Source organism: Equus asinus, chromosome 4, assembly GCF_041296235.1.
Source record: "Equus asinus isolate D_3611 breed Donkey chromosome 4, EquAss-T2T_v2, whole genome shotgun sequence".
In the NCBI taxonomy this organism is placed as follows: Eukaryota; Metazoa; Chordata; class Mammalia; order Perissodactyla; family Equidae; genus Equus; species Equus asinus.
This window is the reverse complement of record NC_091793.1, coordinates 15,662,075-15,689,180: the sequence shown is the minus strand read 5'-3', so window position 1 is coordinate 15,689,180 and position 27,106 is coordinate 15,662,075. Positions and strand designations below refer to the sequence as shown.

The window sequence follows — 27,106 nt, the reverse complement described above, 5'->3', positions numbered from 1 at the left end:
GTACCTGACGGGGGGCATCTGCAGACAGCTGTGTGCATGGGTCTGGAGGTCATATCCAGACTCCTCAGTGAACAGATGGGTGTGGATCTGCTCAGAGCAAGAGAAAAGGGGACCTGGACAGGGGCCCCGTGTCCTTGTTACTGGGGACAGTCCTAGTCTATCCCTACCATGCCTGCCCCATTGCAGCAGGTGTCCCTACCACTCTCAGAAGCACCTCTGCTGGGTGAAGAGTTATAGGGTCACCCACGAGCATTTAAGGGCAGGGAGGCTGAAGAGGAGCCCACGAAGGAAACCTAGACGACCCAACGAGGATGCGGGAGGAGAGCAGGGCTGAAGAGCCCAAGTGAGGGGCAGCTGCATGGAGCCCAGCTCCACCTCTGCTGGCTCTGAGACTTTGCCCTCGCGAGTCTGAGCCTCAGTTTTCGCACATATCAAACCAGAGTAATGAAGGTACAGCAAAGTGGCCGAGAGCAGCGGGTTCAAATCTGGGCTCCGCCTGGGAGTTGCTGTGAGCCTTGGACCGAGGTTTCTGAACCTTGGCACTAAGGACCTTAGGGGCCTATTGTTCTTCGTGGTGGGGGCTGTGCTGTGCACTGGAGGATGTCCAGTAGTGTCTCTGGTCTGTACTCATTGGAGGCCAGCAGCAGCCCCCGGTTGGGACAACCAAAAATGTTTCCAGACGTTGCCAAATGTCCCCTGGGGGAGGGGGGCAAAATCGCCCCCACTGAGAACCACTGCCCTAGACAGATCCTTTACTTTGGCTTCTTCCTCTGTAATTCAGACACTGAAACCCACGTCCCGGGCGGGGGTCGTGAAGGTTGGATGACATCATTGATCAGAGCATGTGGCGTGTTGAGTGTCGTAAGGGCTCAACAAGTGTTAGCTCGTGAAGTCCAAGGGAGCACGAAGTATCCACCTGCGTGGGGAACAGCAGGTGCTCGCTCAGGGGGAGTTTGGGTCATGTTTTTCTGAGGCTGGCTTTGGGGAGGCGATGAGCCCGAGGCAGCTCTGGGAGAAACTCTCAGAAGCCACTTGTGGAGTACTCCTGCTGCTGTTGCCTACATCCTGAGCAGCAGTCACAGATACTCGGCAAGTCCCAGCCTGGGGGCTCAGGGATCCCAGCCTCGCTATGCAGCCAGAGTGGAGCGCCCAGCCTGGGTGTGCTGAGCGGCTGGCCCCGGTGGAGTTTCTGAGGAGTGGGCTTCCATGACTGCGAGGGTCCCCAGCCTTTCTCGCCTTCAGAGCGGCCGACAACCCGCCCAGCCAGGAGCTCGCCCCACAGGGCAGGCACACCAGGATGGTCCCAGCTGTCCTGGGTGACCAACTCCTCCCCCCTGCCTGGGACTTCCTGGTTTGGGCACTTAAAGTCCCTCATCCTGGCAAATCTGTCCATTTCAGACAGGCGGTCCCCCTAGGCTGTCCTGATCCAGGTTTCGCAGCCTTCCCCAGCCATGTTGCTGGGCAGCCAGGCCCTCCAGGCTGGGCTCGCCTCAGGGCGGCACTGGGTGGTGACCTCATTTAGGCCTGGAGCAGAAATAGAACAGACAGCGCCAATTAGCAGCTGCTTGTGAGCCAGGGGCCAGGAAATTGGCCACTGCCTCCCTGTAGACGGTCACGGGTCATGGAAAATTCCACCGCAATGTTCCTCCACTGGTGGGCGGGGTCATGAGGATGCCCCCACCCCTGGGGACATATCCAGCTTTACCTCTTGCTTGTCCACAGGCCCAGGGTGAGAACATGTGGGGCAGGGGAGGCACAGACCCCAGAGACCCTGATTCAGCGGGTTGGGGGCTGGGTGGGGGTGAAAACCAGCACTCCCTAGGTGGTCTGGACACAGGTGGTCCTCACACTGCCCAGCAAGACACAGTGGGGTCCTGCCTCACTCTCTGTCTCATCTAGGGTTGAGGGTCCAGCCCTGAACCTGCTCTGCACCTTGGCCTGGGGGCCACCTGATCACTGCTGGGCCCTAGAGGCCGGCTGACGGGTAGACACTGGGGACTGGGCTGGGCACAGAGCCTTGACCCTGTCCCTGCTGCTGTGAGCCAGTCTCTGCTTCTGTGTCCACTCAGAACTCTGCCCTCTTGGACACATGGGCAGCTGGGTGCTGAGGGACATCTTCTGGTCCTGGCTGCTCCACTGGCCAGCCAGGTGACCTTGGGCCATTCCCATTGCCTTTTGGGCCCCGCTTCCCTTGAGAGTAAATATGGAGGTTGCAGGAGGCTGCCAGGGCCTCGACTGTGCTTTTCCACCGTAATGGCCCCTGACACTCAGGGGAAGCTGGAGTCTCCGTGGTCAGGGCCCAGGCAAGCGGGTGTCCCTGTGCTCGAGAGGTCAGGAAGTGCAGTGGGCTTTCCCGGGACCGCCCTTCTGATCTTCTGCCCTTGCAGGTCCTGCAAGGCCCAAGAACCAAGGGTAAGAGAAAAGCCTGAGAGAGGCCAGCCCTTCATTCGTACCCCCGTCCTCCTTCTGAGGTGGCTGCCCTCTCAAACTGCACCTCTCCCTCTGTCCCCTGTCCTTCCTCCCTCTGGGGGCTGCTTCCTGTTGAGAGTGAAGGAGGCATGGGAACACACCACCTGGGGCGTCAGGGGAGCTGGGGCTAAATCCAGCTTGGCCTTAAATATATTGCTGGTTTCTAGGCCTCAGCTTGCCCATCTGCAAAGTGCAGGTGCAGAAGAGACGGATCTCAGGCGGCCACCGGCCGTGGCTCTCTGCAGCTCCCGGCCGTCTGCATGCTGTTGTCTCTGTGCACTTTGTGGCTTCCCTGGGAGCAGCAAGGGGGAAGGGCTCAGTCTCCAGGTACACAGAGCTTGCTTTGTCTCCTGCTGAAACTCCCGCAGAAAAGAATTCACCCTCGTTATCCTCCTCTCCCAGTGAGGAAACAGGCTGATGCTAGCATGCCCATGAGTCACAGTGTGGACTCAGACCCGTAGGAAGACATTTAAAGGATGCTTCTTTGCAGGCTGCCACCTCTGCACCGGGGGCAAACGGCCTCCAAGTCAGGGCTGGCAGTCCCCCCATAGCTGGGGCAGGAATTCCGGGTGAGCTGCAGGCCTGGTTGTAGCCAGAGAGGACCGCTGGTCTGTGCTGTGTGTTCTATTGAGAAGAGGGAGGGGCTCCAGTGGAGAGTAGACTGATTTCTCAAGTATTCATGGAGCATCTCTGTGTGCTGGGGGTCCCAACCCGAGGCAGGCCCAGGTTCCTCTTGGGGGAGGAGAAATTAGCAGAGTTGAGTGCAGAGTAACCCTGGCCTCCAAACTAATTAAAATGACAGCCCCTGACATTAGTGCAGGCTGGCATCTCATCAAAGCAATTTCCTGTGTATTGCCTCATTCGATCTTTAGAAGAACCCTGTGAGATACACGGGATGGTGGTTATCACCCCATTTCCAGGTGGGGAAGGTGAGGCCCAGAGAGGGGCTGGGCTCTGCGCAGGTCACACAGAGTTGGGGCCACCTGACCCTGGCCAGCTCTCTGGCTGCACCTGGTGTTGTTCCCAGGTTTACAGTGGGCGATACAATGCCCATGATTCAGGGAGATGCATGGGAGATGAGGGGAGAGGAGCCGAGGGAATTCTGGGTGCCTCTGGGCATCCAGCAAGTGAGGTGCTAGGGCCCTGGGGGCAGGGCTCCAGGAGACCGGCACTGCCTCCCTGGGTGGCGAGCTCATGGGAGGCTCAGACATCGTCCTGTGCTGGGGAAACAGAGCCCAGTTCCTCTTTCCGATTTCCCTGAACCCTTCAGTCTCCAACAGTCCCCAACAGTCCCCAAGCCCCATGTCCATGCTCCCTGGCTGGCTTGTGGGTGTGATGACTCAGGCTCATTTCAGCTCCCGAAGCCACAGGACGCCTGGCCAGTTGGTGGGATGCTGGGTGTGGTCAAAGCAGGCAGCCATGGAGAGGAGTTTCGGGGGTCAGTGGCTGACAGGAGTGACCGAGGAAAGGAGGAATGCAGGTCAGGGAGGGCGCGGCACGCACTCGGCCAGGTCAACAGGTGCTCAGTGCCCCTGGCCTTGGCCTGGAGCCCGAGAGCCACGGATGCTGGGACATGGGGCCACAGCTGGGCCACAGCCAGGTCTGACAGCACCTGGAGTGAACTGGGCTGGGAGCCCACGAGGGTAGCCCTCCGTCGGGTGTCAGCAGCTCACTGAGGGTTGAAATGAGAGAAAGCCCCCTTCAGTCTCCCTCCCTCCTTCCTCTTTTCCTCTCCCCACCTCTCCCCTTCTCCCCTCCTGCTCCCTTGATCTTTAGAAGAACCCTGTGAGGCAGGCAGGATGGGATTATGACCCCATCTTACAGACAGGGAAGGCGAGGCCCAGAGATGGGCTGGAACCTGCTCAGGCCACTTCACCCCTCCCTTCCTTCCATATCCTACCAAGGCACATCCTGCACGGGGAATAATACGTTTGGGCCCTGGACCTTCCCAAGTGGAGACACTTCCAGACAGGCCGCTGGTATTTATAAACCACGTGGCCCAGTTGGGAGCAAGAGGTCCCCTGATAGTAAATCCCACCACTGCCAGTCGCCCTCTGGGCAGCAGAGCTTGGGCAAAGTCCAGGAAGGGGTGAAAGGGTTCCAGGCCTCTCGCGCGGGGACAGGGTGGCCCTAGCTCTCCATGTCTCCATTTCCTTCTGGTCACTTCTATCCAGTTCACTTGACAAGCATGTTCTGAATGCCCAGCCTGCTTCTACTGACGAAGTGGCCTACAGGTGGGGTAGGAGGTTGTCACCTACAGGAAACCCTCACAGCTAGAGTGGTGGGGACAAGAGTGAGGAGCTGGTGGGCAGACGCAGCCTGCTGGAGGAATTTGAATACAAGCCAAGAGCGACACAGAGGAGTTGTCAAAGACAGCATTGGGAGCCCAGTGGGTGCTGGCAGCTCCGTGTTTGGAAGGGTGCCTGGTATCATGGACCCCTGCCGGAGATCCCCTCTCTGCCTCCTTGGCTGGCCTGGGCTTCTGCCCCTGCTGGCCAGGACTTGTTGATGTTCAGGGCTGGGGGTGTCTAGTCGTGGGCTCCCCACTGCATTCATGCCAGGGGCACAGAGCAAGCTGCTGGACCTAGAAAGACCTGGAGGGCTTCCGTGCAGGCATCCTGAGGCCCGGCTCCCACAGGGCTCCTGGAACTCTCTCCAGGCATCTCATTTCAAACATGGATGCGTTCCTACTGACCAGGCACCACTCCAAGCTGCCTTACGTGTTTATTAAGTCTGGACGAGGCTTATTTCTGGCATGCGGGCAGCCCTGCTTCACCCTGCGCCATCTAGAGATGACTAGCCGATGCTGCAGTGAGGGAAGTAGCTTCCGGGCGGAGCCTCCTGGTATCTGGGAAGGATCCAGAGTCGTGGAAATCCATGTGGGCTGGGGGCGAGGAGACCTGGGGACCACGTGTGCAGGGAGAAGGACGCGGGAAGCAAGGAGAGAGCAGGGAAGGACTGAGTCCGCTCTCGCAGGTGGCCAGGGGAGTGCCCGCACAGAGGCTGTCCCAGTGCTCTTCTCTACTGTAGGCCCAGCCTGCACCCTGCCCAGCCCTGCCCTGGGTCACCCAGTGATGGAGGGGCTGAGGCATGGTGGAAGTCCCTTGGCTGGTGCCACAGGGTCACCTCACAGTGGCTGTGCCCTGGGTCCTGGTCCCTTGGGCAGGGGCTGCCTTCAGATACATTCCTAGGAGCCTAACTCCCCCAGAAAGGCTTGTCCCTGCTCCCCTGCCATGTCCCAGGGAGACCTGGTTGGGCTGCCACTGTCCTCCTTTGGCAGAACCAGTCACACGTGCAGGTCATCCAGGAAGAGGGAGGATGACAAGGAGTGGCCAGTGCAGACCCCAGGGTGCATCCACCTGCCTTGGGCCTTGTTGCTATAGTCACGGAGTGGGGCAGACAAAGACCAGATTCCGGGCTTTAATTTTTGTTCAGTTCACTGAGCAACTGGGCTGTAAAGAGCAAGTAATGCTGATGGGAGTCTTGTTGTGTGCTGAGCACTGAAGAGAGTGTGTTCTGTGCCTGTCTGGGTGCTTCTCCTCTCAGCTCTGGCAGTCACAGTTCCTGGGCTTCCGGCTGCCTTTCCTCCCCGTGTACCTGATGGGATCAAAGCTTCTGGAGTGTAACGTTCACCCCAGCCCACCCTCGGAACCAGGAGGAAGCATCTATCAGCCCCTCTGCGTCTTCCAGCTTCTGCCCTCCTCAAGGTTGAGATGGAGGAGCACAACGCAGGACGCCAGCCTTCACAAATAGTACCTTGGGCATTGAGGAAAACTTTGTAACCGTGAATACAATCCAGCAAACCTGTTCTGAGCAGCCACATGGGGCGAGACTGGGCGCAGACCGGGTTTTGGGAATGGCCTGCCAGACTGTACCTTTTCAGAGACAGTGAGTAGCTCTAGGTCTAATGTGTGGACATGGCCATTTGCTGGAACAACCTGCATGAGCAGAGCCGGACAGCAGGCCAGGCGAGAGGGCAGAGGCGGCATTCTGCAGTTTAGCAGAAATAGGGGACAATACTTACGCCTGGAGATAAAACACTGAGTAGAAATAAAGAGTACTTCACACCAGGGTCTTCTTTATTTTCCATGCCTATCAGTAAAAGAAATCTTGGACATGAATCCTAATATGTGGATACTTATTTACAAATCACACCACGTACCTCTATCAATACTCACATGCTAAATTTTGGCAAAATCTAATTTCTTCCCTTGTCTAGCTAAAAGACAGACGTAAAGGGAAATTGGACTCTCTTTTTCCCCATACCCAACGAACCACCTGTGGCCACTGGTTCAGAGAGCAGTTCTCACATGTCCTGTCTCACAGCGGAGCCCCTCTGAGGATGTCCAGCATTGATCTCAGGCTCTCCTCCTGCCCAGAATGTCACTGTCCCCAGGCCACTGCCTTGAGAGCGGTGGACTCCGTGCAGTGGAGGGGGGACAGCTGGGCTCAGGAACAACTGGATCCAGGGTCTTGAAAGCCATCGTTGCTATTTTTCTGTTTTTCCACCTGCTGCCCACGGTCTCATCCTGAAGCCATCCTGGGGGAGAAAATCATCAACCCCGATGAGGCCAGACACCTTCTGCCGCTTGGGATGACTGTGGTCACGGGGCAGAGTCTTGAGAGAACATGGCAACCCATAAGTTACTTGTGGGTGGGGATGAGGGGACCCAAGGAGGAGGGGTACAGCTGCTGGGCAGGCAGTCTCAGGGGGCCGTCCGCTGTCAGAGGGCCCTCTCTAAGTCACCTGGCTGCTCATGTCACCCTCATCACTCAAGTCCACCGGTAACTCCTGCTCTGATTTATGAGGCAAGGCCCTCCATGATCCACCATCTCAGTCTTCTTACTTCTCTTTACATTAAACAAATTTAACCTTTTTTAATAAGAAAAAAAAATGACAAACTATCAGAACTAAAAAGAGATTATCTCATGGGGGTGAGGGCTGGGTATGAGCAAAAATATGCAAATCCCACTTACATAAGACACACAGGAAGAAAGCTAGCAAGGAATGGGAAAGACTCGTGGGAAGAAACTATGAAACTTCATTGAAGTTCGTAAGAGGTGTGGCTGGAATCAGCGAGGAGGGAATTTATTGGAGTAAAGTTGGTCAGCTAATTCAGTGGAAGGTGAGCTTAGAGAGAGATGTCTGAGTCTCTTAACATAGGAAATCTCCCCAACAAATAACCTGCTGCCCTCCCTCCACCCAGAGGCAACTACTGTCAGCTTTGTGGCGCCTTCCGGTGGTGGACTTCAATACGGTCACCCATCTCACCCACACCCCATGTTGCAGAGGTCATGGAGTCTGGGAGGGGCTGACCCCGTGCCCTGCTCCGGGGGTGGGCCCAAACTGGCCTCAGCCAAGCAGAGCAAGGCTCCCCTCCTTCACAAAGTGCTCTAGGGAGAGCGAGCCATCTAGGTCTAAAGCAGGCAGTGCGGGGCACTTCCTGGCCACTGCGACTGGTTCAGGGACGGCCCCATCAGAGTGAAGCTCTGGGAAGCAAAACTCTAACTCACCTGGGTGTGAATAAGGAAGACTGCGGCCCTGGAGGCTGCTGGCGGCCATGCTGTGACTAGGAGGGAAACCAAGTCTCCATGCAAAAGGGGAGAGAATCAAGAACCACGTGGAGAAATAGATCTCCAGCCTGGACTGAACGATGTCAAAGGCCCCTCTCGGGGCCGGCCCCATGGCCGAGTGGTTAAGTTCACATCTTTTGCTTCAGCGGCCCAAGGTTTCACGGGTTCGGATCCCAGGCATGGCCATGGCACCACTCATCAAGCCATGCTGAGGTGGCGGCCCACATAGCTCAACTACAGCTAGAATATAAAACTAGGTACTGGGGGGCTTTAGGGAGAACAAAAAAAAAAAGCCTTTCTCATACTTGGACTTTTCAGGCACTGAGCCAATAAATCTCCTTTATTGTTTAAATCAGTTGAATTATATGATTTCTTCATCTGGGAACATCTTAACTGATGCCATGGCCTTCTAGAATTTTTCTTCTAGTTCTATATTGTTAAAATTAAATACAGAACGGAGACTTGAGAATTCCTTGAGCAGACTAAACCATTTAAGCCATGTAAGAAAAACTAAATCTAGTTTATTTCATGAACATAAGTGAAAACTCAGGTTATTTCTTGTAAATGCCTCTGACAATCAGAAAAGAAACTTAAGTCATCTTCCTAACAATGGTATGAGATAATCACTTCCAACCAATTCCCCGCCATGTGGAGACCTTCATTGTTCAGTAACAATTATTGTAAAGGTTAAGGACTTCCTCGTTCCCACTGTATAAGCCGTCCTGTGACTTCACGCCCCTGAGCTTCACATCCGTCTTTGAGTTTGGAAGCTCCCAGTACAGGAACTATTCTTTTCTTTCTTTTTGTTTTGAGGAAGATTAGCCCTGAGCTAACTACTGCCAATCCTCCTCTTTTTGCCGAGGAAGACTGGCCCTGAGCTAACATCCATGCCCATCTTCCTCTACTTTATATGTGGGACACCTACCAAAGCACGGCTTTTGCCAAGTGGTGCCATGTCCGTACACGGGATCCAAACCAGCGAACCCTGGGCCGCTGAGCAGCGGAACGTGAGAACTTAACTGCTGCGCCACCGGGCTGGCCCCAGGAACTGTTCTTATATGCCCAATAAACTCTTACTAAATACTATTTACTGATTTGGTGGCTTTAATTTTGCTATTTCTGGATTGTTGACAATATGTAAACTTTTTCCAACAAAAGCTGTCACCTGTCTTTTCCACTAAACAACGTCCTGTGATCAACTTCTTTGTTAGAAAACAATGAAGATCGATGTTATTTTCAAGGGTTGTGTTGTGTTACATTGCTTCTCCCAAAGTTCATTTAACCCATTTCCTTTATAGTTGGACATTTAGCCTGTTTCCAACCCTTACCCTTCTCAGTGATGTCAGAGAGAGCACCCGTGGATGCGCATCTTTGTTCATTTGCCCAGTATTTCCTCAGGGTAATTCCTGGGAGAGAAACTGGAGGCTGGAGTGTAGGCCTGTGCACAGGGCTTGTGATCCACCCCATCAACCACACTTCACAAACACGACGCCAGTTCACATTCTCCTGTCACTGTGTCTGTTTCCTGGCACCGTCACCAACATCATCCTTTCTCATCTTTGCTGTTCTATGGATAAGTAGTATTTCATTTACTTTCTATTCCAAAAAATTGCTAGCAAAGTCCCATTTTTATTTGCTCATTTACCAGTTGTATTTCTTCTTTGAATGTCTTTTGATCTATTTAATCAAACATTTCATATATATACTTAGTTTAAAAAATCAGACTGTTTCCTGTTGGGTCTTTTACTGCCTTATTTACAAGATCTCCATATACTAATCTTGTGTGAGGCAGGGTACATATTATTTTGTCGAATTAAAAAAAAATGGACAAACATGCTAACATTTTAGGTCGTCAAACCTATGAGTTTTTCTTGGCGTGGCTGCTGCCCTTGGCGATGTAGTGGACATCGGGGTTCCTCCCCAGTGTCCATGCCATCCCTCCTTTGCTGGGTAGCAACCACAGAATTGGAAGAATCGAATTCCATGCCCAGCACAAAGGGGCATGCTCAGTGCCCATGTGGTGTGGCATTTCCTGGCCACAGTGGTTGGTTCGGAGGCAGGCACATGATCCAAGTGGGCCAACAGAGGCATCCAGTCACCTCGGGTCATTGTCTAGCAGTTGTCTGCCTGTATCCAAACTCGCAGTCACCCCTGGACTTGTTCAGCTACACAAACCAAGACCAACATCCTAACTTGTGCAGAATTTAGTACCAGGAAATGGGATGTTGTTAGGGGCAGACTCTAAACTCTAGAAATAGCTGGATTGAGTGAGGGAAGGGGGCAGGGAGGACCCCGGTTTCTCATAGGGGGAAATTGGGAACCTTTGCTATATCACGAATTATTGTGGTTGGCTGAATAATGGCCCCCAAAGATCTCCACGTTCTACTTACTCCCTGGAAACTGGGATTGTTACCTTATATGGCAAATGGGAGCTTACAGGTGTGACTGAGTTAAGGGCCCTGAGATAGGAAGATTATCCTGGATTACCTGGTCCTTGTAGGAAGGATCCGGGAGGAGTTAGGGTGAGAGGAGAAGATGATGTGATGACAGAGGCAGAGGTTGGAGTGATGCACTTTCAAGATGGAGGAAGGGGCTGCAAGCCAAAGAATGTGGGTGGCCGCTAGAAGTTGGAAAGGCAAGGAAGCAGATTCTCCCCTGAAGCTTCTGGAAGGATCACATCCCTGCCCACACCTTGACTTTAGTCCAGTGAAGCTGACTTTGAACTTTTAGCCTTTAGAACTGTCAGAGAAAAACTTGTGTTGTTTCTGACCACTGAGTTTGGGGTAATTTGTTACAGTAGCACTGGGAGACTGATACAAATGTAACTGCCACCTCTTTCCTGACGGGTGCTGCTAGGTGCCTGCCTGTTGAGACTGCAGCCCCAGGAAAGACAAAGGGAGCCTCCAGAGTGTGCAGCTGTGGCAGCTCACTCAGCAAGGTCCTGTGAGGGACACTGAGACACCATAAGCCTGAAATTGGCCCACATGAATACAGAGACGTCAGAAAAATACAGCTTGGCTCAGAGAGAGCCTTTTCTGCCCCTCCAAGATGGCTGAAAATCCAAGTCTGGTACTTGGCAGAGGCAAAGAGAACAGAGCCTTCCCCCAAGCTAAGGCTATGAAAGCTCAGCAGGTAGGCCGGTGATGTAGCAGGAAAGAAGCCTGGAGTGGGAGCCAGGCGGATTCCCAGCCCAGCCCCTGTCCCAGGCTTGTCTCAGGCACCTCCCAGACGCATGACTCCCAACAAAGGGGACATGCCCTCTTTCTGTGGCACAGCTGGGATGCAGTCTGCAGCAGGAAGCACATAACTGGTATCGCACCCCGAGGCTATTGTTTGCGATGTTCTCCCAGGAGAGGCCATCAGACTAAGGACTAAGGACAGACGGGGATGATCAGGCAGAATACCGTGCCCTACTCCAGGAGACAGACATTTCTAGTTTAAATTCTACCCACCAGGTAAGGTTTTTGACTCTGGCTCCTAGGCCCCAGACTTGAGCAGAGACAAACTGACTGTAGCTTACTAAGATTTCAGAGTAGCTGTATTGCTAAAGAAATCCCAGAACTGGGTGACAACAGCTTAGCCCCCAGGATAACTCCCAGACCTCCAGCCTCATGCATCAGAATTGAGCTGCTATAGTCCTGCAGCTTCCAGAAAGGACATCCTCCCCAGTCCCATCTCAGAAGTGGCAGTGGAGGACAGGGACAAAGGACATCCTCCATGGACCAGAGTGGTGTGTGCTGACGAAGGGACCAGGAGGGCATCTTCCCGCTCTCCTCTGGTCCAGCAGAACACAGCATATGCTATGGGTCATTCTGTACTGGGATCTGTTTCCTTTCCCTCTTTAAAGCAGGAGTTTTTAATGCTAAGTGGATAACTCATTTGAGGTCATCTGACCATGAGAGGCTACATCTGACCCCAAGAGAGAGAGTACCACATCACCCAGATGCACTGGCTTCAGTCTGAATGAGACCTTGGCTGGCTCCCTGTGGGAGGGGGTGGGGCATTCCACGCAGGAGGGCCATCTGAGAAGGTGAAAGGCGGAGGGGAGGGAGGGGGGACAACACACGGTGGGTGCATAAGCCTAAGCACTGGGGGTGACTGAAGGGGTGACCTGCAGTGCACGGGGGCTGGGCACTTGCTCAGCACGCATGTCCCTCTTCCTTCCTCCTGTCAGTGTTGTCATTTTTGTTCCTGTTTCCTGTCCACAGAGGCAGCTGGGGCCTTTTCCACCCTGATGTTTGGTTTGGCTGGAAAGTGAGATTAGTGAGCGGAAAGAGGGGAGAGAAGGCAGACAGGCTCACACACAAAGGTCCTTTTGCAGCAAGCTGAGGAGCTTGAGCTCTCCGCAGAGGGCGATGGGGATTCCTGGAGGGTTTGGGCAGGAGGAGGAGAATGCCGCATTAAGATGAGGCCTGTGCACTACGCAGAGGTGTGGGGAGAGGTGGAACGGGAGCTGGGAGGCGGGCAGGGAGGCTCCACTTTCTGAGTTCCAGGTGACACTTAGGACCCCCTTGCCCCAGGCATCCCTCTCAGAAACTGCTGTTGTCCACCAACATCTATCCCTCCATTCTTCTTTAACAGTACTCAGGGAAGTACGGATGCCCAGCCAAAGGCTATACTTCCCAGCATCCTTCACATGTGGTCATGTGGGATGTGAGTGGAAGTGATAGGAGCCAGTGAATCACTGACATGTGTTGTTTGTGTCGGTTTCAGAGTTCGATCCATCCACAGGAGAGCCTTGCCTTGGCCTGAGGGAGCCACTTTACAGTAAAGGAAGTGGAGGAAGTGAGCCCATGCCCCTGGAGCTGCTGGTCCTGTAACATATACCACACCACCCAGGAGCTGCCAGCCCAACAGAATGAAACTGCTTCAGCTCAGAGTTGACAACCTCTGATGGAAGGGTGCCATCCCTCAGGATGCAGTGTATAGCTTGCATGGTGCTGTGTCTACTCTGAGTAAAGACAGGGTGTGGGAAGCAAGGGGTGGGAACAGGAGTGGCCCTGCTCGTCATCACTCTCAGGGGAGTTTGTTTCCTGTCTTCACAGTTCTGGCCTCTTCCAGAGGTCAGCATCCCAGAGGGGGAACACTTCCAGGAAGAGGCTCACTAAACTTTCAGCTATGCTGCTTCCTGAAGGCTCCTTGTGCCAAGAGACAAACAGGCAAGGAAAGGAGCCTCCCCTGGGCCACCAGAGGAGGCAGGGAGGCCACCGCAGAGCCGGGGCGGGGAGAACACTTTCGGCACCTACTCGAACCACTGGTGTGTCTCTGCCCCATTTCAATGGTATGTGGACGAGGAGAGCTGCCATGGCCTGAGAAGGGCACATGACCAGGGGCTCTGAAGCTTCTAGGATGAGAGTCTGGGTCACTCGACCAGGTAACTCACCCAGAACAGCAGCATAACGGTGCGACCGGAGGGAGGGAGTCTACGACGGGAATAACGCTGCGGCTCTAAGATCACGTCAACCTTCCTCTTGTAAGCTTCCCCAGAAAAGCGACCAACCAGAATCCTGGCGCTGTTCTTCCCAGATGGGTGGACTGTGAAGCCAGTGGACCTGAGTGATGCAAAGGGGGGACTGCAGTAGCTGCTGCAGCATGCTGCCCAGATTCCCCCGTGGGGACCAAGGCTCTCATTTCCCTCAGGTGCAGGGAGTGCTGGCTGCTGATGGCTCAGAGACCTGTCCCTCCTTGGGAACTGCCCTCGGCTGAAGGGCACTTCCTCTCCCAAAATTATGTGCCCCTCGTAGGGGTCAGCCCACATTCACCTGTGGTCTATGCAGCAGTATAGGGGCTCCACCTGTTTGTCTCAATTCAAGACGTGGGAGGGCCAAGCCTTGGGTTAGCCTGACGCTCCATCGCAGCCTATCACAGTTCAGCCTCTCTTCCCCAATAAGCCATCTGCACGCAAGTATCTGTCTCACCCTCCGTATCCCGGGGAACCCAACCTGCATCACAAATCTAGCCATGCTAAGTACTCACCTGTCACCCAGCACTCGGTTTTTCTCTTGTCTCCTTGCTGCAGCAATGATGTTCCTTCTACCTGGACAGACTCCGTGCATTTGTCCTGTCACACCTACTCAGCCTTCAACAACACTCACAAATCTTATCAGTTGTCCTGACTCCTCCAAGCCTCTCAGTGAACACTCTTCACTCATTGTCGCATCATTTCTGTTTGCCTTTTCCAACAAGAGTTTGAAGTAGCTCACTGTATAACAGAGTTAAGAGCTGCAAAATTATACTTTTATGTATTACAAATCCTTTTATACACATACAGAGTCACAAAAAATATAACAAACACATGAATACACTCCATCTGCCTTAATAAATAAAGCAGAACACAACTGAAGCCCTGTGAATTCCTGACTGATCAAAGTCCCCACCTACAACACCCAGTGGCAAACTGCTCTCCTGAATTCAGCTGTTAGCGTTCTTTCACTTAAAGAAAGGAACTAAATGGTGTCATATCATGTGCATTCATATTCAACTTTATTTTACTCAACAGAGTGAAATTCATTTACGTTGATATGTGTAACTAATTTATTCGTTACCCTACAGCATTCTATTGGATAATTATGTGTAATTTACCACTTCTCTGGTAGATGACATTTAATCACTTCCTCCTCTGACTAGGATCAATGTTGCAAAGAACATTCCTGTCTTTGCACACAGGCAAGTTGCTCTAGGGTGGAACTGTTGGGTTGTTGGGTGTATGCATCTTTAACTACTAGAAACTGCTAAATGGCAGTCCAAAGTTATTGAATCAGTTTACACTCCCATCAGCAGTGAATCAGAGTTCTGCACTGCTCACAAATCCACATCCTTGCCAATTTTGGCACTGACAAATTTTTTTGCTCATCTGTTAAATGTGAAATGGTACGTCCTTGGTTTTAATTTCTATCAGCTTAAATCTTAGTGAAGGCACACCTCAACGTTTGCAGCTCAGTAATTATTTGTTGCACAAATGAATAAAAAAGGCTCCACTCGTGTTCATGCATCTCTCCTGTTTCATTCCTGGGCAGGTCCCATTCTGACTCTATGTCCGCAGTATGTTGGCTTTCACACCCGGCTTTCTACTAGACACTCCTTCCACATCCCATCTCTACCAACCCCCTGGCCAAAATCCATTTCTGGAGACTGTCTCCATCTTGGCTTTCTTTTTTTTTTTTTTAAAGATTTAATTTTTTTCCTTTTTCTCCGCAAAGCCCCCCGGTACATAGTTGTATATTCTTCGTTGTGGGTCCACCTAGTTGTGGCATGTGGGATGCCGCCTCAGCGTGGCTTGATGAGCAGTGCCATGTCCGCGCCCAGGATTCGAACCAACGAAACACTGGGCCGCCTGCAGCGGAGCGCGCGAACTTAACCACTCGGCCACGGGGCCAGCCCCCTCCATCTTGGCTTTCTTTTTGGATTAAGTTGCCTATGACACTGACCTATTGCTAACCACCGGTTTGTGACTTCGCCCTGGTCTGTCTCCCTGTCTGACCCCATGTCCTCACCTAGAGACTAATATGTCTTCTAACTTAGTGGTTGGCTGAGGCTTCATACGTGTGACCTCAAACCCAGTATGTCCTAAACCAATCATAAACCTAGGCTGCAAACAGGCTCACTCTTTGATTTCATGCTTCTCTCAGTGGTACTAGTAATCCTTTGCTTGGCCAGTCTTGAAGCCTTCAAATCAATCTTAGTCTCAGTCTCACTCTGTCCCCTAAGAGACGGTAGATAGTACATTATAGGGAGCAACCAAACCTACGATGTTATAATCACAGCCAACCAGGCACTAACTGTTGTCAATTTTTCCTTTGTAAATTCTTTCTATTTCCATCATCTTAGTCCTGCTGTCACCTCAGTCACTGATGCTTGCAATAAGCCAGACTGAGCTGGGGAGAACCCCCAAAGTCCCCATTGCCGGCTGTAGGGAATCCCTGAGGCTGTTAGGAACGCATCTCTGAGGAGGATCTCTGGGGATGCCTTGGGGCTGTATATCGGAAGAGATCCCTGGGACCTAGGAGAGGATCCCAGGAGACCTCCTGAGGATATGTGAGGAAGGGGTCCCTAAGGATCCACTAAGGCTTTATCCAGAGACCTCTGGAGATTCCCTAAGGTCATGTAAGGACAGGATTCCAGGAGAGTTCATAAGGCTATGCAGCAAAGGAGCCCTGAAGATCTACTGAGGTTGTGCCAGTCACCAGGGATCACCAAATATCCTTTGAGATTGCAGGGGGGATTTCCTGTGACAATAGCAGATCCCTGGAGAGTTGCTATGTTTGTCACCCATTTAACAAATTATAGAGAGCTTACTTTGTCAGGTGTGGAGGCAGAAGACATGGATCCCAACTGCAGTATCTTACAATCCATGTGTGAAGACAGATATAATCAAAATGCAGTCGGGTAGATGTTGCAGGGTGGGTACAAGGAGCTGTGGAAAGCTCTGCTGTTATAAGGGAGGATCTGAAACCCAATGTCATGAGAGCTGAGAGCCACTTACTCTGCTCAGCGAGAACGGGGTAGTCTTTACTGAGGGATGGCTGACATTCAATGGAGATGATGCATACAAAGTACCTAGTGCAATACGTTGCATATAGCAAGTACTAAGTCAATTTACTTATCACCAGTAAGTGAGGAGGCATGGAAAAACTTTGGTCAAAGAATATAATCAAACTTTTGTTTCCAAAGAGAATTTGCAGAGGTGTGTCAAGGAGCTCCCAAAGTTATAATGGAGATTCAGTCTGAAATGCCAGTCCCTGACGTCAGTCTTCGGTAAACGGACAACAGAGTTATAAAGCAAACCACATATGTAATTCTACATATTCCGGTAGCCACGTTAAAAAAAATTTAAAAGGAGTGTGAAAATAACTTTAGCAATATATTTTATTGAACCCAATATATCCAAAATATTCCACCATGTAGTCAATATTAAAAAGCATTAACATCTTCATTCCTTATTTCGTACTAAACCTTTCAATTTCTGAGTGTATTTTACACGCACAGGACATGACACGCACGTCCCAAGCGACGGCCGCCTGTGGTCAGCGCTCAAGCCAAGGCAATCCCCACACCTCCGGTGCCATCTCCTGTGCAGCTGACCCTGGCCTCACCCCGCCGTCTTTGCCCTCTCACACGCCCCGTGTCCCTTGAGTCACGGCGCTCACCTTACTGCAGGGTATGTCATCCACCGGTATTCACCGGTCCCTACCACGTGCCGCGACACAGTCTCGACCGCCGCCCGGGCGGGGTGCTTTCCGGTGTCCGCGTTGCCCTGTCCTCCGGTCAGGACCCCTGCCGGGCCGCTTCGCCCAGCGACAGAAACCGGAGCTGGACACGCGGTCTGCAGCCATCGCCCAGCCCCGAGCACTCAAAAGCGTACGGAGCACAACACCCAACCGTCGAACGTCTTTCGCCGCACCACCCCAGCGTCGCTCCTTAATGCCGTCCGGCGCCTGCACTGTGCGTCACGCGCGCCTGGCACGGAGGAGGGACTTCCGGGCGTGCGGAGGCATAACTTCCGGAGGGAGGCGGAAGAGCTTCTAGGCTCTACGCGCCGAAGTCCCGGGACCTCTGAGGGGCAACCTGGGGTACAGGAAAGGGCCGCCGGGGCGAGCCGGCTGCACTTGGGGTGTCGGAGCCGTGGGTCTGAGGGATGAGGAGGCGTCATGGCCAGCGACGGGGCCAGGAAGCAGTTCTGGAAGCGCAGCAACAGCAAGGTCCCGGGCAGGTGGGTGTGACTGGTCGGGGTCAGAGGTCAGAGGTCAAGCGGGCACTTCGGTGCCCAGGGCTGCGGGTGAAGTCGGGGACTGGGGAGGGGTAACCTGGGCTCTGGAGTCACCGCTCAGGGGTGTGAGGGGCATTGAGGGGTTGGGGGCCGGAGCGTGGGCTCTGGGAGGTGACAGTGGCTGCGCGTAGAAGCGAGGCTAAAAAGGAGGGGGAGGGGCGGCCGGCGAGTTGTCCTGAAACCGCAGGCTGTCTTCTGCGAAACTCCGCGGCTCCCTGGGGAGGCTGAAGGAACTGACTCGGGTCGCGGTGCGGAGTTTGGTGGAGTCAGGAAACTGGCCAGGGCGGGCTGCGCCTGCCGGAGGATCGGTTTCTGCAGGGGGCGTGGTGGTTTTGACCTGCTTGATTGGCCTTCTGTCTCTTGTGGGCTGCTGCTTTTGCCTTAAGCAAGGAAGAGGATTTGAGGCTCCCAGTGAATTTCCATGTTCCCACTTTCTGGCCTCAGAACTGACTCCTGTCTTGAGTTAGCAGCAGGAAGCAAATTAATTTTTTTTTTTTTTAAATACAGTGCCTGCCATGACCCGGCTGCACCCTGGGAGCTGTATGGCTCCAAAGTCCTCATCTGTTTGGTGTATTGTCCAGCCCGCGCCAGGGCCCTAGGAAATGTAGAGACATTTCGTGGAAAATATCTAGGATAAAATCAGCTGCTGGTGAAAATAGATTAGGGATAAACTTCAGAATTTTTGAACACAGTCACTTCTCTTTGGAAACTAAAGTCTGAGATACTGAAAATTAAAAGTCGTGATATTAAAATAGTTCCAAGTAGAATCATTCATAAGCACAGCTTATTCTTAACTGTTGCCTAGCAACACTATTGTTTGAGTGATAGAATTGCAAACTTCCAAATCACTGTGTCCAGTCAGAAATGTTTAATTTTAAGAGTGATCTGGGAGTTAGCAGAAGTTGGTGACTGACTGCTCAGACACACTGCCTTTGGAGGGGGTCACTAAAGGTGACCGGAGACCCTATTTTACTTTACTGTGCTTGAGTGACGGACAATAAGAGCTTTCCTGAAAACCAACGTCAGGGTCCAAGATAATGTGAAAATTCTGGAATGGTGGAGGATAGGACATCCTCGTAGCGACAGGGACAAATGACAAATGCTCTAGAACATAGACTCCAGGGAGAAGGAGCCACGTGGCAGTAGAAATTTTGTGTGTTCCTCTTTGGTCTTGAGGTTTTGGTTTCTCCTCAGTTCAAATTTTTAATTGAACTGAGCTATAAGAATCATTGAGCTCCTGTGTGTAGTTATAACGGTGAATGAACCTTTGGATTGATAACTGTGTCTTTTGGTAATTTGTCCTTGTATTGGATTCAATAGTGTCCCCCCAAAATTCATGTCTATCCAGAACTGTGAATGTGACATTTGGAGGTAGGGTCTTTGCAGATGTAATTAAGTTAAAATGAGGTCATGCTGGATTAGGATGAGCCCTGGTCCCTTGACTGGTGTCCTTATAAGAAGAGGGACATTTGGACACACAGAGGTAGACTAGGGAAGGTGGCAGGTGAAGATAGAGATAGTGATTGGAGCAATGCATTTACAAGCCAAGGAATGCCGGGGATTCCTTGACATTCCAGTAGATGCTGGAAGAGGCAAGGACGGATCCTCCCCTAGAGACTTGAGAAAGAGCGTGGGCTGCTGACACCTTGATTTTGGACTTCTAACCTCCAGAGCTGTGAGAGGATAAATTCCTGTTGTTTGAGCCACTACATTTGGGGTAATTTGTTATGGTGGCCACAGGAAATGAATACAGTCCTCGGCTTTCTTCTGTGAGCTCCTGGATTACCAAAGACAGATTTTCTTTTTCCTTTGATTTTGATACTTTTCTGTGTCTTAGGCTTTTTTTTTTTTTCAAGATTTTATTTTTTACCTTTTTCTCCCCAAAGCCCCCCGGTACATAGTTGTGTATTCTTTGTTGTGGGTCCTTCTAGTTGTGGCATGTGGGACGCTGCCTCAGCGTGGATTGATGAGCAGTGCCATGTCCGCGCCCAGGATTCGAACCAACGAAACACTGGGCCGCCTGTAGCGGAGCGCGTGAAGTTAACCACTGGGCCACGGGGCCAGCCCCTGTGTCTTAGGCATTTTTGAGAGCAGCTCCTGCGCTTTAGTTACAGAATTGGAGTGGAGTCTTGGAGAACTGCTGGAGGCTGTCGCTGCACAGAGTCGGGCAAAGAGGAGAGACTGGGCCCCCCAGAAAGGCCTGTGCAGCTGCTGTGTGCCCCTTGTCTTCTGTGGCCTTGCCTCTGGCAATGCTGCTGTTTCAGGGGACAGCAGGAGTTGCAACAGTATGCCCCTTGTCCTCTCAGCAGATCACATCCCTTGGTGATTACTAGCCACATCCTTAGACAAGCACGGAGCTCTCAGAGCTCCCAGCCGGAGTCCTGTGGCTTTGCCAGCCCTTTCAGGTGGCTCCCATGGTTGTTGAACTCTTTTTTTTGAGTGTGGACCTCAACCCAGAGAAACTCAAAGGAGAAAAAATACACCCACCGTGAAATACAGAACTGTTAAGGAATCATACATACCTCAACCCTTAATAATTCCTTAATGATGACCCCCTAATGGTACTCCTTCTGACGATAGTGGCTCGTAGGCATTGAGCACTTACAGTTTCCTGGGCACTGTTCTTGGTGCTCTGTAAGTGTTATGGCTCCTAGTGTTTCAGAGTTTATGACACTTGCGCTCTGTCCTCCAAGTGACACTCGCTGAAGTAGGCTTGGCTTAAAGCCCCTTGGTCATTTCCCTGGAAGTGCCGGGCTGAGAAGCATGTGTTTTACATGATGCATGAGGCCCTCCGTGGCCTGAGTCCTGCTCAGTTCTTTAGCCCCCCCCGTTTTGCTTTGAGCTTTGCCCTTGGTGGCGCTGACGGACGTGTAGGTTCCTTAGTGTACATGCTCTATGGTGCCTCTGTCCGTTTCATGCTCTCATAGCTTACTAGAACGTTCTTTCCCTCCCTTTCCTCCTATCTTCGCCTGGCTTATTTATTTATTTTTTAAAAATTTTCAAAATTTGTCTCCGGCATACCTCCTTGTAAAGCCTTGGCTGTTTTCATGCAGCCTGGGGGAAAGTACCCTTCCATGCATTGGACTCAGTGGTGTTGGGGTGTGCTTGGTTTCCTCACTAGACTCTGAGCTCTGCAAGTTTGGGGACTGTGCCTTACTCACCTGTGCATTGTTAGTGCTGATGAGTGGTGGTTGATCCCAACTACCTTCCAGATTCACCTAGAGGGGAATAAGTGATTTGGCCACGGTTTCACACTGTGTGAGAGGTGGTCTTGCTGGTAGACCCCCCTGTTCTCCGTGCGCTTGGTCCTTAGGTTGTGCACTTGGCTGATGCTTTCTTAGAAATTTCTTTTCTGGATGAGGCAGGATGTGTGGTATGATGGAAAGACCTCTGACTAGGAGTTGGGTGGTCTGGGTTTAACCCTTCTTCTTCTGTTAATCTCTGTGTGACCTTCACCAGGTCGTATCGCTTTTGGGGCCATCAGTTTCTGCAAGTGTAACCCAGGGAGCTGCGTTAGACCGAGGTGGCTGGGACCTGCAGGAGGATGTTTGTTTGGCCTAGCCCGATTCTCTTTATGAGAATGAGAGAAGGCCTCTTGGACTAGTTTTGAGATTGATAATTTATTCATTCAGCAAATATTTATTTAACCCCTACTCTGTGCCAGTAACAGTTCTAGGTGCTAGAGATACATCAGTGGTCAAAACAGGCCCAGATCTGCTCACAGAGCTCACAGAGCAGTGGGGGTCAGAAAAGACGAACAGAACTGAGGGAGTTAACTCTTAGAAGGTGATAGCCGCCATCAGAACAGAAAGCAGGGGAGTAGGGCAGATAGTTCGGGGGCAGGTGCAGGGGGGAGGGTTCCATGGTGACAAGGTGGCCAGAGAACCCCTCACAGAGGAGGTAACATTTGAGCAAGATTTGCAGGCGGTGGGGGGACAGGCCCCATGGGTGGCTGGGAGGAGGGTGGTCAAGGCCCTGGTGTGGGAGTGATGCTGGTGTGTTTGAGTAGGAGAGTGAGGGGGCCGTGACTATAGCCGAGGGAGGGAGGGAGAGGCACAGGCTCGAGGTCTGAAAGGTGGCGGGCCTCGTGGTCACAGTCAAGACGTAGCCTTTCAGTCTTTTGTTCTGAGTGAGGGCAGGAGCCTTTGGAGGATTCTTGCCAGTGGAGGGGATGGTCTGCTTTCACTTGAGCAGGATTACTCTGGCTGCTGTATTGAAGGTAGAGTGGGCTGAGAGGGCAAGGGCAGAAGCAGGGAGACCAGTGAGGAGGCTGTTGGGAATATCCAGGTGAGAGATAATGGTCCTTGATAAGAATCAGAAGTTAGAAGATAAGAATCAGGAAAGCTTCAGTCAAAAGCTTCAGTCTCTGCCCCCTGGGGCCTGTTCTTTCTTGGGCCATTGACTCGCTTGGCTCCCAAGGGGCTGTTGCTTTCGGCAGTTGGAGTTGGCATTCTTGCCACACTTAACTGTAAATGCCAAGACGAAATCATAGCACATGGGTGTGAGAACACAGGCAGCCTTTCAGTGTGGATCCAATGCTTGCTATTTTAGCACAGCTCTGCCTGGCAGCGTGTTCTGCTGACAGAAGGGTATGCAGGCAGCTGGGGCATGTGAAGGATGACATTTGTAAGTGGGATGGCGGCAAGAAAGGCCCAAATTGAATATGGCAGGACTGTGGGTGCTTGGGGTAGAGCTGGAGCAGAAGATAGCTCACGGTGTCGTGGCTCTGACAGCTTTCAGCTTACAGCTGTCAGAGCCACGAGGAGTCTCTGAGCAAAGGAGACAGTTAACTCAACAGTCGTCTCAGCAGGCCACCATCGCTTGTCAGCTGAAGGAGAGGAATTGTTGGGGGATAATTCATTCATTCAGAAAGTACTGAGCAGCATCGTCTGTGTGCCGGGGACCATGCTGAATGCTGAGCTAAGAAATGTCGCCCTCAGAGGCCCCTGGGGTGAGGGAGACAGTAAACACATAAATACATAAACAGTCTGAAGTGCCCCAAAGGTGATAATCTGGGAATAAAAGGGCACTACATGAATAGAAGGACACGTCGGCCCAGAGGAGGTCACGCCTAAACTGAGACCTGGAGGTGGAGAAGGAGCCAGCCTACCGCACAGAGATGTGGGCTAGGCAAGTGTGAGAGCACTTCTGGCCAGGGAGGCGCGAGGCCAGGAGACCAGTGGCTGGGGAGAGCTTTGAGATGAGGGTCGGCGAGGTGAGCAGGGCCTAGAGCACGCAGGGCTTCGAAGGCCGTGGAGGAGATTCGGGTCTTGGTCCTTAGCACTGTGAGAAAGCCCCGAAGGGCTATGATCCTATTTATTCTCCTTGAAGAGAGGGTGAGAGCGGAAGTGGACAGTGGGAGGTGAAGACAAGGGCGGGGCTGTGGGATTGGAGGAGAGTGGATGGGGTCAGGACCCATGTTGTAGGTGGAACGTGGAGGATTCACTGATGATGGGCTGGATGTTGGGGGTTGACGTCATCACCAGGGTTCTGGCCTGAGGGATGGGGTGTGGTAGGCAGAAAAATGGCCCCCCAAAATGTCTATGTCCTCATCCCTGGAACCTGTAGAATGTCGTGTTCCATGGGGAAGGGGAATTAAGGTTGCAGATGGAATTAGGGTTGCTAATCAGCAGACCTTGAGATGGGGAGATTGTCCTGGATTATCTGGTGGACCCAGTGGAATGCCATGAGCTCTTAAAAGTGGTCAGAGAGATTCGATAGGAGTTGGACTCTGTTTGATCTGTGATTGCCGACTTGGAAGATGGAGAAAGGGGCCACAAGCCAGGGAATTCGGTGGCCTCTAGAAGCTAGGAATGGCCTTCTTCTTACAGTCAGCAGAGTTCTTGATCCTACAACCACAGGAAACTGAATTCTGCCAACAACATGAATGAGCAGGAAACGGATTCTCCCCAGAGCCTGCAGAAGTAAGTGCAGCTGGCCAACACTTAGACTTTAGCTTGGTGAGACCCATCTCGGACTTCTGACCTGCAGCTTTAAGATAATAAAGGTGTGTGTTCAAGCCACTAAGTTTGTGGTAATTTGTCACAGCAGCCGCAGAAAAACCGTTTGCGGGAAAAGAAGAGGATCAGGGAAGTGTGCCGGAGGGATGTCAGACAGGGAAGAGTGGCAGGTAACCCTCAGCACCTGCCCCTGTGGAATCCTGCAGCTGCACGAGGACAGGCGACCTTGGTCAGTCTTCATGGGTGGGCTGGCCCCTCAATGGGAACCTCTGCAAAGTGCGTTTAGTCCCAAGGGACTAGAACTAAGCTGGGAGGGTTCTTCCTGTGTCCCGTGTCTGCTCGGGTCCAGGAAGCAAGTGGAGGCCCTGCCTCTTTTCTCAGAAGTTCTGAGCTGCTGTCCTGGACCCACTCTCTCTCTGGTGTTTTTATAAACCTGTGTTTATCTCCTTGCCTGTGTCTTCGCAGGGCTGTTGGGCTGAGTGCCTGTTTATTCTGTTTCCCGTGTTGTGAGCGGCGTAGGGTCTGTGCCCTGGCGTTATGTTGTGTTTCATGGGAGTGGGTTTCTCTGGTTACCATTTGTACGTGGACATGCTCTCACTGTGCCGAGTCCCTTGGATCCGCAGGGGTGGGTTTTTCTCTATGCATAGTTCCTTTTGCTTGTTTGTTTCTCAGTGGTCGCTTTTCATGTTATTAAATGCCTTTTATTTTGTCTGGAAACATTTTAGAAAGTAAATTTAGTGTGAATCATATATTTTCTCTCTTACATATTTGTCTAATGTAGCAAATCCAGACTCTTGGGTTAATTTTAAGTGAGGATGAAAATGATTTTCAAAAAATAAATCCCTGATGGTTTTGGAATTTTTTTTTTGATTTAAATTTTTATAAATGAGAGGAGGACGTGTTCACTCCCCCAAGTATTGTGAAGGCAGGATCCGAGGTCGTGGATGGAAATGAGTAGACCCTGCCCTGGGAGCCCACGTCTCTGCTTTTCTGTTCCCCAGACTGCCCTGGTCTCCCTGGGCCTGTATGTGGCGAGGACGAGGGCAGTGGCACAGTGACCCGGGGCCTGTGAGTGACAGTCACCCCCTGCTTGCCTTCTGCAGCAGGCTCTGTCTCATCTCCGCTTCTCAGCTTATTCACTCAGCTGAGCGCGTGCAGTGCAAAGGCTGGCCCCTGCAGGCCCATGGGTGCACGGGGGACTAGGAGCACCAGCTGGGTGCTGGGCTGCACACAGTTTCCTGCGGTCACTGTGGTGTGGGGACGGCCACTATGCTGGACCCAGGCAGCTCAGGCAGGGCCGACCGCATGGGTCTTTCTCTTGAGGAGCCAGGGAGAGTGGCTGTGAAGAGTCCCAGGACAAGTTTTTTTACTTTTTATTTTTAAAAAAATTTTTAAAATTTTTAATTTTTTAATGAGTTCATAGTAGTTTACATCAATGTGAGATATCAGTTGTACATTATTTCTTGATTGTCACAACATAAGTGCTCCCCTTCACTCCCTGTGCCCATCCCCCAACCCCCCTCCCCTGGTAACCACTGAACTGTTTTCTTGGTCCATGTGTTTGTTTCTATTCCACATGAGTGAAATCATCTGGTCTGTGTCTTTCTTGGTCTGGCTTATTTCACTAAGCATAATTCCCTCCAGATCCTTCCATGTTATTGCAAATGGGATGAATTTGTCTTTTTTTATGGCTGAGTAGTATTCCATTGTGTATATATACCACATCTTCTTTATCCAGTCATCAGTCAATGGGCACCTGAATTGTTTCCATGTCTTGGCTATTGTGAATATGCTGCCATGAACATAGGGGTGCATGTTACTTTGGATTGTTGATTTCAGGTTGTTTGGGTAGATACCCAGTAGTGGGATAACTGGGTTGTATGGTAGTTCTATTTTTAGTTTTCTGAGGAATCTCCGTACTGTTTTCCATAGTGGCTGCACCAGTTTGCATTCCTCATTGGTAGGTTGTCTCTTTGTTTTTGATTCTAGCTTCTTTTGCCTTGCAGAAGCTCTTTAATCTGATGAACTCCCACTTGTTTATTTTTTCTTTTGTTTCCCTTGTCTGGGAAGACATGGTATTTGAAAAGATCCTTTTTAGTTTGATGTCAAAGAGTGTACTACCAGGGGCTGGCCTGGTGGCGCAGTGGTTAAGTGTGCACATTCCGCTTCGGTGGCCTGGGGTTCACTGGTTTGGACCCCAGGTGTGGACATGGCACCGCTTGGCAAAAGCCATGCTGTGGTGGGCGTGCCACGTATAAAAGTAGAGGAAGATGGACATGGATGTTAGCTCAGGGCCAGTCTTCCTCGGCAAAAAGAGGAGGATTTGCAGTAGTTAGCTCAGGGCTAATCTTCCTCAAAAAAAAAAAAAAATGAGTGTACTACCAATATTATCTTCCAGGAGTTTGTGTTTTTTTTTTGGATTTTATTTTTCCTTTTTCCTCCCAAAGCCCCCTGGTACATAGTTGTGTATTTTTCGTTGTGGGTCCTTCTAGTTGTAGCATGTGGGATGCCGCCTCAGCATGGCTTCATGAGTGGTGCCATGTCTGCACCCAGGATGCGAACCAGCAAAACCCTGGGCCACCAAAGCAGAGCGTGTGAACTTAACCACTCAGCCATGGAGCCGGCCCCCGCTTCCACCATGTATCTTCAAGTCTTTGATCCATTTTGAGTTTATTTTTGTGTATGGTCTGAGATAGTGGTCTACTTTCATTCTATTGCATGTGGCTGTTCAGTTTTCCCAACACCATTTGTTGAAGAGACTTTCCTTTCTCCATTGTATGTTCTTGGCACCTCTGTCGAAGATTAGCTGTCCGTAGATGTGCGGTTTTATTTCTGGGCTTTCAGTTCTGTTCCATTGATCTGTGTGCCTGTTTTGTACCAGTACCATGCTGTTTTGATCACTATGGCTTTGTAGTACATTTTGAAGTCAGGGATTGTGATACCTCCAGCTTTGTTCTTTTTTCTCAGGATTGCCTTAGCAATTTGGGGTCTTTGGTTGCCCCATATGAATTTTAGGATTCTTTGCTCTATTTCCGTGAAGAATGTCGTTGGGATTCTTATAGGGATTGCATTGAATCTGTAGATTGCTTTAGGTAGTATGGACCTTTTAACTATGTTTATTCCTCCAATCCATGAGCAGGGAATCTCTCTCTAGCTCTTTATGTCGTTATCAATTTCTTTCAATAATGTCTTAGTTTTCATTGTATAAGTCCTTCACCTCCTTAGTTAAATTTATTCCTAGGTACTTTATTCTTTTAGTTGGGATTGCAAATGGAATTGTATTCTTGAGTTCTCTTTCTGTAAGTTTGTTGTTAGAGTATAGAAAAGCCACTGATTT

At 51.4% G+C, this 27,106-nt stretch overlaps 1 protein-coding gene and 1 long non-coding RNA gene across 9 annotated transcripts in view; one reads left to right on the top strand and one right to left on the bottom strand.

Moving 5' to 3' along the window:
• Positions 1-6,526: 6,526 nt before the first annotated feature.
• Positions 6,527-17,496, bottom strand: LOC123288939 (uncharacterized). 4 transcript variants are annotated; one of them, XR_006532578.2, is made up of 4 exons: positions 17,190-17,496; positions 14,020-14,265; positions 13,427-13,595; positions 6,527-7,009 (listed from the first exon to the last, which is right to left on the bottom strand). It is a non-coding gene; the product is annotated as an uncharacterized lncRNA (long non-coding RNA). The 4 variants fall into 4 exon arrangements; XR_011502518.1 differs by having other exon boundaries at positions 6,527-7,342; positions 9,372-13,595; positions 17,190-17,478; XR_011502517.1 differs by having other exon boundaries at positions 6,527-9,610; positions 17,190-17,463.
• A 30-nt stretch (positions 17,497-17,526) lies between these two features.
• Positions 17,527-27,106, top strand: part of TBC1D22A (TBC1 domain family member 22A) — a 343,202-nt gene continuing 333,622 nt past the window's right edge. Inside the window, exons 1-2 of one of the 5 annotated variants that reach the window (XM_014864481.3) lie at positions 23,265-23,733; positions 23,858-23,998. In XM_014864481.3, the coding sequence (XP_014719967.1) occupies positions 23,693-23,733; positions 23,858-23,998 (182 nt within the window). In that variant the 5' untranslated portion in view covers positions 23,265-23,692. Of the gene's footprint in view, positions 17,753-23,264; positions 23,734-23,857; positions 23,999-27,106 lie in introns of those variants that run through there. The other 4 variants (XM_070506705.1, XM_014864482.3, XM_044777626.2 and 1 more) reach the window with 4 other exon arrangements.